At 28.7% G+C, this 12588-nt stretch overlaps 1 protein-coding gene across 1 annotated transcript in view; it reads right to left on the bottom strand.

The window, feature by feature from the left end:
• The window catches only part of LOC147064181 (uncharacterized), a 61873-nt gene extending 51917 nt beyond the window's left edge, over nucleotides 1-9956 (bottom strand). The window contains exon 1 of the mRNA XM_085959237.1: nucleotides 9667-9956. Coding sequence (XP_085815363.1) covers nucleotides 9667-9784 — 118 coding nt within the window. The 5' untranslated portion in view covers nucleotides 9785-9956. The remainder of the gene's footprint in view (nucleotides 1-9666) is intronic.
• Between the last annotated feature and the right edge of the window lie 2632 nt (nucleotides 9957-12588).

Genomic DNA, 12588 nt, shown 5'->3' with positions numbered 1-12588 from the left:
CCTTTAATCAAAAAGGAGCTGCATCGCTAAAGGTGATTGATTAAGTTGCTCTAAGGCCTAATCAGCAAAACTTTGATGCATCAAATGATCATTTGGTTAAGTTTTTGTGTTGTATTGTATATGCCTTGAAATGCAAATCAGAATAAAATCATAAGAAAGTCCAAGAACTTGAGAACGACGCTTAATTGATTGTTCTGGATTTTTACCTACATTTTGATTCACAACATCGATATTGTCAGCAGTAAGTTAAAAATTTTGACAGGTTGGATTTTTAACATCGAAAAAATTACCATTTTGTCTTAAATTTTACAAATTAAAACTACGAATAGGTCTAGGTCGATTATTTGGGCAATAAAAATCACGGAATTCCCGGAACGTCCCTCGAATAGATTCATTATTGTTGTATGAATATAAAAAATTTGTATACGCTGTACAACTGTGCATCTATTTGTGATAATTTGATAAACAATACTTAAAATAAATGTCAATTTTGATGAGAATTAGAAAAAATGACTGCTGTAACGTTTTAAAACTCTATAGTAAGTACTAATTTGATAACCCACTATTGCAGGATTGGCGAACCTTTTCACTTACGGGTGTTAAAATTTCCCAAATGATATTTTTCGACTGTCTGGCGTGCCACGCAGTTTTTTATAGCGAAATAGTTTTTAAAAATACTATTAAAATAGCTTAAAAATTACAATTATTGAGTTCTTGATATTCTATCTTTAATAATATTTTTAGGCGAATGCATATTTTTTATTCTGTGAATATGTTTTCCTTATTTTCAAAATTTTCAAAGAGATCGTGGAAGCATTTAAACCACTCTTCTTTCATATTATATTCTCCATCACTGAACGGTTTTTCATTTTTAGAGATTATGTTTGAGGAAAAATAACAAGCAGTTTTTATATTTTAACGACTGCCGATAATTATTTTCATAAGGTGTGTTGATTGAATATTTTTATTTTTAATTGACCGATCCTTGTATTTATTTATATTGAGGATAATGATTATTCTTGAAAAGGATTTGCCTGCTATTTTTTATACGATGCGATATGTCATTTATACATGAATTTTGACGTTTTCGTTTGCGCATCGATTGGTAAATTTAATATGAAAAACCGAAGACAATACGCATGGCTATATCGTCATTATTTTTTTAATATTATATTATATAAGTAAGTATTCATATAGGTATTTATTTTGATTATTTATTTTTTGATAAAAAAAACATTTATTTATTAAATACATATTATATAAAAAATTCACTTCTTTTTATTTCAAAATGAAACATTCGCGTGCCATGCAAAATCATCTTGCGGGCCATAGCTTCGCCATCCTTGCAATATTATATTCAATTGAGTATTTCGTTTACTAAACTTTTATCTCCACTCAACAAGCTTACAACAACAAAACATTTAGTTACCGGTAGTTGTCCTTTAATATAAATCCGCCTCCAAGAAAATGTAAACACGACGAAGAAGAAAAAATCCTAGACATTATATATTTTTTTCTTATTTTAAGACAAATATAGGTTATATATTATAAATATTTCTTAAATTTGTCTATTAGAATAATGTATCCTGATTTGGGTGACATTTTCAAAAAAAAATCCGTCGGTATCCGCATATAAAATCATGAGTCTAATCCCGGATATGAAAAAATCACCGTTTTCCTACGCCGTGTTTTTGGTTTCAGTGGGTCTATTCTAAACATAAGGCAACTATTGGCGGCTATCAATGGTAGTTTATTATATTTACGTATTAAAGTATTATAATTGTTACAAAAAGTTAGTCGTCTAAACTGTTAAAACTGTCTATCTTGGTCTAAAAGTTAACACAGCCAAGAGAGAGGGTGTTAAAGCACTTTTTTGTAAGTTTATACGGTTAACTTATTGTAACAATTCTCCGATAGCCACCTTGTGTATAGAATAGAGCTAAGGAGCATGAGCTTAATAGGTTGATAAAGTGACTAACATACATTTATCGTAAATAAATCTGCTAGTAAATGCATCGGTTTGTAGAGCCAATTATTTTTAATATTATTATAAAAATATCATTAAGTAGATTCGATTTAACTTAAATTTATATTGTTTATTTGTAAGTAAGAGTATATTTTGTTAAAATATGATTTATCAATTCCCATTAGTTTCACAAAAACATGTTTTTATTATACTCATGGTTGAACGTTTAACATTATAAGGAAAGGTGCTCATATTTTTTATTGAACCGGCAAGGCATCTATGGCATAGAGCTCGATTCAATGGTAGGGATCAAAATTTCGTCAATACAATTTAGCGTTTGGGATATTGACAGGTGTTTTGGACAGTAAACGTATCAACAAAAAAATATTTGACGTAACAAAAACCTTTTACTACCGTTATAAGTGCGACATTCGTTAAACAGAAAGTGGCATCATTATATTTTCACAAAATGTGGTATCTGTGTATTTTATCTATTCGTTGCTAAAAAATTGTCACCTTATATAATTAAATATGATATTTTCAGGGCAACATTCATATTTTTATTTAAATATATATAAATAAGCAACGAATTCAAACTAAACTAAAACGTGGCACGTCTTTTAATGATCACGTATAACAATGTACGACAGTTTACAATGTAGATTGTTTATTTTCCTAGTTTTTCTAACATTTTTACTTTTCAAGAAACCATTTTTGTTGAAAGTACGGCTAAATATAAAAGTTTTATTTTGTTAAAATTTTGCAAAAAAACATGTAAAAAATTGACGATTCATTCCAGTACCACGGTGTTGTAGCTCAAACCCCAATAAAAACAGAAATTGTAAGATATTAATTGTCACCATGTACTCTCCAACAAGAAGATTTAGGCAAAAGCCGGAAGGCGCTGTTGTCGACTAAATGGGAGGAGCTTGTTAGTTTATAATGGAATTGCGGTTAAAAATGGGAGGCTTGTAGTTCAGAGTTTTAACACGTAGCCTAGAAGATTTGTTCGAGTATAGTAATGAGTTTTTATAATAATATAAAAGAATTTGAAAATTGAAACTAAGTAATATTATATAATGAAAATATTGATAATATTATATACCTACTCAGAGTAGAATTCCGGACAACAAAAACATTAATCATAATTTTGACTAACCTAAGAAATTAATTTATTCATTTAAAAAAGAAACATTGAGCACACAACAAATTATTAATTAGAGACTTTCACAATATGACATTAAGAATAAAAAGTACGTACAGGTAAATCAACTTAGCAAATAAACAAACAAACAAGAAATAATTTCATAGCAGAAGATATTATACAAGTAGGATTTAAACTCACATAATTCACCATTTGCGTGAGTGTTTTTATCGATTAGGCTATCGTTATTATCGGTGCAACCTTTTTACTATAATTATGTATTTAATAATTTAATTATGATTTAATTTGATTGATAAAATATGAAAATATCTACAGCATATAAAATAAAACTACCCCTAATTGTTATATTATGACAATTCAACAAAATCATCTTTTTATTACGAAAAGTTAGAAATGGGCTGACGATATACCGAAATGTTATCTTACCTATGGGAGAAGTATAGTGACATTGTTTTAATTAGGTCCTCTGATTTTAAAACAATGTAAAATTCGAAAGAAAATTAAAATTTTAATGACGTAAAATGTAGATCCGCATTTCACAATAAAATTTAATGATTGTATTATAATTTGGTGCTTTACGTAAAACTCTTCGTAAAATGTAAAATCCGGCAGTAATATTATATTTGTAGCATACGTTTTACAGTTATGCAAAGTAGGGAGACTTTTTTTGGAATAGACCGACTCCGGCAATAGCTGGTGTAAATCACGGATTAAGTGTACATTTTCCCCTTTAAATTTTCACTGTACAACTTGAATAAAGCGTATTGTGAACATTATAACACTGTACCGCTGGATTTATTAAACACGTATTTTTGAACGTCCATTAATTGTAAATTGACTGAAAATAATATCACAATAAAACATCATACTGTTTATTTCAGTTAAATAGATATACATTTTTATTTTGTTTAGTTTTTTATACGAATGATAACAGTTATTTTTTTTTCGACCATGTACGACCCTAATAAGATCATATTATGGGTCTCCACATAGGAGAGATTTGTATTAACAGATTTTGTTTTTAGGAGAAATGGATGTCAGCCACTTGCTCTCAACATATTAGGTCCATACTCTGACTCTTAAAAAAATAAAAAAAATATATATGACGTGTACTTGCCAGACCCAGGATTTGAACCTGGGACCCACGACGCTATAGGCCGATGCTTAAGCCGCGCGACGATAGTGGGTATTTTTGAGTCAATAAGTATATAATTAATATTCAATGATAATTATTCAATGATAGTATTTATATTCTATTAAAATTTATATACATACATATTGATCGTTTTCGCGATATGGGGTCAATCTTTTGGTATGTATGAATATAAATGTCGGTTGTATGTATTTTATAAGGCATCATCTCTGTTTTAAGATAATGTAAGATTAGTGTAATTTCAGAAGCCGCTTAAAATACGTTGAATTCAAAAGCTTTGACAGATTCGGTTATCCTCTTGAAAAAATGTTACCTATTAATTGTAAACTAATGAACATTATAGGTAAACTTTTTAATTGCATTGTATACGATCGAGTGAGATTTCTCAGAGATTGTGGGTTCGATGTATTAAAAAACTGCATTTAGCACATGGAGATACTTTTATTATTTACAGGTAAGTTACATAAAAATTACATATGGTATAACACATTATTTTATTATGTCACTATTAAATGGGCGACAAAGACATCGCCGCCCAGCTACAAGTATTATTCGATTACAATAAATGTTGTTGTCCCGGCCTTTATTAACTCCCGTTTATAAAAATACTTGCATGTACTTTGTATTAGTAATTTAGTGCGAGCGGCCTCTATTGGTATATTTTGAAATTATATCCTGAAAAGGCGGGAGTTTTGAATAAATGAAATTAAATTTGGTCTGTTTAGGTCGACCAATTATTTACTTAGGCCGAAATATCATTATGGTAACACCATGCATTGAACTCTCTATCTTGAATCTTAAAATTACAGCAATCATTAAGTTGCTAGTTTGTATACACTTGTTCTTCGTGTACCTGAAGTTATTTATTACCAGTAGTAGCCAAAAGTAGCCTATACATCTAAATTAAAAGAAGAATTATTGTGCTAGATAACAAATGCCGCTTCGGTCTAATAAATGTGTTACATTATAAGGCATTGAACCGACACATGAATTTTTACAAAACACTATTAATAGCAGTTGTTAGGTATGGCCAAGAGACCTGATGCATGATTAAAAGTATGGTGAAATTGAGCGGAGCATGCTGCTTGCTTTCTTTGAACTCGTATATTATGACACAAGGGGACGAAGATACAAAATCTGTTGATACAGCATCCGCTTTGTGAAAGGCTACAATATGATCTTATTAAATTCAAAATGATAAAAAACTTTATGTACGTATCTAAATTCAATTTGGTATTATATTAATACTATCGACTGAAGCTACTTGATGGAATTTTAATTTAAACTCTACCGGAATTAAGTTTTGTATTATTCCATTTGAATCGTTGTTTGCAACCCAGGTTTTGCATTTCGGCATCTTCAGGCGCTATGTGGAACTCAATAAGTTAGAATTAATTGTACTCGTTGTCGGTGTGTATTTACCTTTTGGTGAGTGCACATAGTGCCTAAAGATGCCGAAAGGTAAAACCTGGGTCGCAAAAAGCGACTGAAATGAAATAGTACAAAACTTAAATCCATTAGAATTTCAATTTAGTGTTGTTTAAAACTATAATTTACAATAGTATAGTCATTTATTTGTAACTATGTACTATTAATACTGTTGAAAATAAATTTATCCTTGCCCATAAATCTATAGGCACAAGAATAAATTCGAGTAGAGTACCAAATAATAAATTTTCTAATCGAATAATAAACATGAAAGTTATTTTCAGATGAATTTCCCCTTCAAAGCGGGGAATCCTATCCAAAGTTAAACTGTATTATTTAAAGTAATATACAGTAGATGTACCTTAATCCTTATCTGTATTATACTGGTCCGTTTTAGCATAGCCTGGACTATATTTATATTAAAACTCCAATATAGAAATAGCTTAACCCCCAAAAACCTACCCTTAGGCTGGAATAATAACCGGAAGCTATTTATTTAGGTAAATAATACTCAAATATAAAAACATTCTCCACGGTTGATCATATTGGAAAAACAAAGTAGTAATATCATAAGGCATCTGTTATAACACTGAATAATTATATATTTTAAGCTATCTATTATAATTTTCACCTGGAAGCAGAGTAACAAGAATAAAATTAATTATTAGTAGGTGTGCTCTATTCGAGACGATGTTAGAGGCTCATCTTCAGGCATCAAAATGTATGAGACTTTATAGGGTATGTTTGTTGGCTATATATACTTTCAAATAAGTTCCGATATTTTGAGTGATATTTAAATACTTTAGAATCTATTAATTGAGTTAGCATTTACTTGGTAGAATTCCATTTTAAAACAAATGAAAATATAATTAATATTAAATTCTACAGGTTTTTTAGAAGGTTTGTCAATAGCTATTTCGGTTGTAACACCATTATCAAGACTATTCAGATAGGCCGTTTGCCTTTGCTTAAATACTATACGCATAGATAGAGACAGAATACATTTTCTTATTCGTTCAAACAATATTATGACTCTGTATACTTATTATTAATACTTTGAAAACCCTAAGTGGGTTTTTTTTAATGGATATCAAAATTTACAAAATTTATCGAAAGTACAGTGTTCGAGTGTTTTGGTTATTTCTTGACATTATTAATAAATTAAATATTATTAGTATAATTTTGTTAATCATGTGCTTAAATTATATTTAATAGTGGCGACGAATGCATTATCAATTTTTTATTAATTATTACTTTTGGATAATTTCCAATTGTTCGAGTAAATTTAATTTTAGACCTTTGTTACTTAATAATATATGCAAACATTCTGGCGTTATTTTGTCACTGATGGAATGCGAATTCGATATCAAATGTTTAGCGAACTGAGAATCTGTTTTACCATTCCTGAAAGACAAAACGTATAATACCAAATCAAAAACAGGTGGAATGTTAATCGTAAAAGATGAAATGCTATTCGCGGGAACTGCATCAGCAATCCAAGCGCCAGAGACGACTTGCACAATTTATTTTTACCGAGAGCATCCGGATTTTTTTATGTAGTGTTTGATATGATGATAGAAATTTTATGTTATTTATTTTTATGTTTTTTTTATTATCATATTCTTCACTACAAACAGCTTTTGGCCCCACATTGACTGACGGCCCATGGAAAGAAACTATATCAATATTTACAATTTGCTTAACCCTGACATAACTAGTTAATTTAAAATCACCAACTAAATCAATAGATTCAATGCTACAGATGTAGAGGATAAGGGTCTAACCCTTAAATGCCTCAACTACTAGTCATACTACCCATAACTCATCAAATATAAAGTAGTTTATTTTGATTCGATAAATGTTTTTCATTTCTTGAAATAATTTTTGACGAGTTAGCCGTAAAAAAATGCCTCTATTTGACTAGAATAATTTGATACAGATTTTTTCCTTATCTACATTCAATATTTTTTTTACAAGGCAACATCGTATCTTTGATTCGCGGATGAGGTATCTTATTATCCTAAAATACACGCGTTTAGATAATAATCCTAAATGAACACCCATATAAGCAAAAAAATGGGAACACTCGAGTAAATATATGGAGTCAAGGAGAACGTGTTTAAGCTGGTTGGCGTACAAAGCTCATCAGAGACTACTGAAGACCGAAGATAATGGAAGTGGAAATACGATAATACTTAGTCATAGTTTGTGGTGTAGCACGATTAGAAGAATAAGATATTTAAAATGAATTTTGTCAAATCAATAATCGCTCCTAATACGTATTGACAATAAAGAATCATTTTGTAGGCAATAATGGATTTAAAATTATCCGAAATGGCGTACAATGTATTGTAATTACACTAATACTAAAATAGTAGGTTGTGTAAATTAATAATTGTGTATAATTTGTACTGTACTATATCGTGTTTTAACTACTTATTATAATATTATATGGCTATGTTTCTAATAATACAGTATACATATAAGCAATTATATTTTGTTTGGGTAAATTCGATCAAAAATAACCATGTTCGAGCTTGACAGCGAATTTCATATTCACATTGATATTGTAATATCTACGTATGAATATTATCAGGTTTAAAAAACTTATGCATTGGGAAAATATAAACTATATTCGAATCATATTCCTCATTCTGTTATTTAATAAAATTTATGTAAACCATATCAGTCTTGTAAATATGTAATGGTTAAATTTTATACAATACATCTGGACTGGTAATTTTTCACCACTAAAATTACTTACAAACTTCTGATATATATTTTGTTTCAGAAAGCTATAAGTAGGTACATTAAACTTCAGATAATGTAAGTAAGTATCATAACAACAAAAAATATATTTACAGTAATAATAATATACTTATACCAATTTGACTTGCTAGTGTGTTAAAAATCTTCTTTTTGATTTTGATCTGAAAGAAATTAGTAATCGTATATATAAATGCTAACTTTTTCCTGACTGAGTATTGAAAAATATGAAGTTAAAACCTTCTAAGTGTTTTTCGAAATATTTTTTTCGATCAAATTGGTTTCAATTTTTATAGTCGAAAACCTAAAATACTTTGAATGTGGACTTACCAATGTATTTGGCTCTAATTCTGCGATAATATTTTAGGTATTGAAAGATTTTTATTACTTTCTAACTATAATGGATTGTGTATACAACCGTCTGATTTTATCAGTATTATTTGTGCATTGATGTTTTATGATTGTGAGCATTTTTATTAAGGTTTTTAAAGTTTGCATCTTAGAGCTACTATTTTCTTGATATCTCCACATAGTGCACGGTTAAAATGATAAAAAAAGTATGCTTAATTCTCTAGCTATTTTTTTGGATGAATACGAAATATTAAGGCATTATACTGCTCCATCTTTAACGTAGAAAAAACGCATATAAATATAATTATTAAAATCTTCGTATTCCTTGGACAGAACACAGGACGAACCAGTCAATTATCCAGAACTATTCTAAACAATATGTCTGAGACGCGGTCTGGACCACCTGGAGAGACTGGTGGATTTGGGAGGCCTCCAGGGAAGGCGAAGCAGAAAAATAGCGTCGCTAACCAAGCTCTGCTGAGCTGGGGGCACCATTTATTTTGCTCTGAGAGACGCGGAAGATCAAGAGGGATGGAAAATCTTGGTCGCTCAAAGGATAGAAAAATTAAAAGGTCATCACGATCGTCAGCCAGAAGAAGAATAAAAATGACAAGATGAATTAAAGAAGAACGTTGTGTCTAGTTTGATACCAAGATTTTAAAAACTGTATCGTGGAAATCTGGCTGTTCCGTCCCTCTAATTAGTACGTATTTAGGGAGGTATTAAAACAATGTTATACATAAAGGGTGCTATGAGATATAACGTAGTTATTTTTAAATTACATAATAAAGAATATAATAAAATCTTATACGGGGAAATTATATGAAATTAAATTACCTGATTGTCCGTTGATCGCCCCCCATAACACCGGCAGGAATATCAGGAATTGTAATAGGCCATTATGCGTGGCCGATTTCCGCAACTTCGAGGCTATAACTCCACATTGGAATCTCATTATGATGAAATTGAAATGAGCATATTACTTTTTAAAAATTCGTTCATTGGGAATCCGTATCGGGAAACTTTACGATTGTTAATAAAAAAATGCCAACACTTTAATATTCACTCACCACAGTTTTTTAAAAAAAAAATCGTTAATTACAATTTTATTATATTTAAATTACTACTAGTTATATTGATATATTCACTGAAAAATTAACACATTTTTAAAAATAATTATATTATTTTTTTCACTGATTTTAAAATATATTATGATATCTTGATATTGAGTCTTTCAAATTTTCTTGTTTCGATGATACGGAGAGTGATGGATTTTCCTGGAAAAAATAAAAAATAAATATTATTTATTTTGTATTAATAAAATAAACATCATTGTAAATCCATTTAAAAATCTAAAGATAACAAAAAATGACAGTTCTATTTGGATAGATATATCCAATTTAAAGCGCGTCCAAAGATAAATACAAACATTGATTACACAAAAATATCTATAATTTGAAATCAGGACACTTCTACTAAGTCAGTCAAATAAATTAAAAATACAATTTTCATAAAATCACTTGAAGTGGTAGTAAATTTATTCTTTTACTTTTACAAGAATTAATCGTTACCACTTCAAAATACATAAAATGACACATTGGCGAAAAACTATTTAAAAGTGATGTTTGTTATTCTACATGCATACCCCCATAACTCTAAAGCACTTAAAAATACTTATTCATGTAAAAGCAGGTATATTTTTATATTTTTATTAAATCTTTTCATACAATATATTAAATTAAAATAATTGAATAATATATTATATTGGACAATAAAACATATATATTAGATTATTTTTAACACTACAACAGCCGAAGAGGCCCAATTATGGCAGTTTAGTGTAACGGTTGTTTAGTTAGAAATATAAATGAAATAATCACATACACCCAGATTTTGAGAAAATCACATACATATATTGTGACCTCACCGGGAATCGAACCCGGAACTTCTAAATGAAAGAGCAGCGCCTTACGCACTAGACTAAGAGGTCCGTCGTCTCCCAAAGAGTCTCCTAGCGCACCTGGAAGGGCGGTAGTACATACTTTGAGAATCACTGGGCTATATGAAAAACAACACTTTGCTACGTACTGTTGGAACGTTCATAATGTCATTTTGAAGAGAGAATATTTAGTGTGTAATCGTACTTAGTCACATTTTTTTATCATTAGTTTATCTGGAAAATTGTAATATAGGTATATATATAATGATTATACATAACATTTAAGTATATCAGTTTGTTCTTATTGATTTGTATATTTGTACATGTGCTCTAATAAATCCGAAAAATAAATATCTTTCCTCAGAGTATTTAAATCAAAATCATAAATACATTTCTGTTATTGATGAAGATTTTTCTTTTGTTATTATTCTATAAAATAAATTATGATATATTATGATTGTGATATTTATATTTGATTCAGAATTTATTATTAGTAAAATGGTAAGTAGGCAGAAAATTCGTAAGAAAATTTGCGGAAAGAAAGTGAAATTAATATGTTAGTAAAAAGGTTTTATAAAAAAATATTGGAAGATATTTTGGAGTAATTATTATGCGTAATAATACAATATAAAAAAAACATAAGTTATAGTATTGTATAACTAAATAAAATAGCATACCAAAAATAATTGAAGTAATATGGAAAAAAGTTAAACGCCTTTTAATCAATATTTCTTTATGCGTACTTTATGGATTAAAATATGCCTACATAATAGCGTTACAAATAATATGAAAGTAAGTTCATTAATGTATATTAAGGCGAATACATTAACGGACTTGTTATCGAAAACAATGGTACGTAGGACAATGAATATGTTAAGCCATTCATTAATATGATATCGTTCTATTCGATCAAAAATAATTAAGCAAAAACTGCTAATAATTAAGTAAAAACTGTGTTTGATATAAAATGGATTCTTTAAAATGTCCTATGATACTCAAACATAAATATAACAACTAATTTTAATACACCTCAGACATAATCATTAAACAATTTATTGAAAAAAATATTTTGAAATAAAATACGACGTTCAATGGGACACGAACCCACATACACTGGATTCGCGCCATTGTGCTTTACCATTTGAGTTATGTGCATCCTATCAAATTACGACTAAAATAACTAATAATAATTGTTACATTTATAAAGCGCTTAATAAAGTATCAATATTATTATTAACCGGTGTCAGGATTACGTCTATTAAGGGAAGATATAATATATATGAAAGTTCAATGTGTATAAAATAAAAAAAAATCTTATTAATTTGTAAATTTATTTAATGTAATATAAGTGTAATATATTCCTAAAAGCTTACCTTGAATATATTATATAAATAGTTGTATTATGTTGACTGAATTGAGAAATAATACAAAGTATGGAAAACCTTGCATGATTTGCTAAAAATTAACGATAGTCATATCGTATAGGGGTAGATTTCCGTATTTTCCACATTTTCACTGAATAAAAATTTATTTTATAATTTCAAAAAGCTTAATTACAGAAGCTTTTGAAAAAGTATACTATGATAAAAGTATTTCATCACAAGCTACCAAGACCGTATATTGTAATAATTGTTTTTTTTTTTATTTTTATGGAAATTATTTCGTTTAAATAAAAATATAGTATATATATTATGTAAAATGTACTCTCCAATGCGTGGCTTTTATTTTATTTACATTAAGAAAACTAGTTTCAAAAGATTTTTCATAATATGTCCACAAGGCTTATGTTTTTCGATCTTTAGATACTTTTTAAATAGTGC

Source organism: Rhyacophila brunnea, unplaced genomic scaffold (assembly GCF_057557595.1).
Source record: "Rhyacophila brunnea isolate RB1 unplaced genomic scaffold, BYU_Rbru_1.0 scaffold_8, whole genome shotgun sequence".
NCBI classification, from domain to species: Eukaryota; Metazoa; Arthropoda; class Insecta; order Trichoptera; family Rhyacophilidae; genus Rhyacophila; species Rhyacophila brunnea.
The sequence above is the reverse complement of the archived record's forward strand: the minus strand, read 5'-3'. Positions and strand labels throughout refer to the sequence as shown.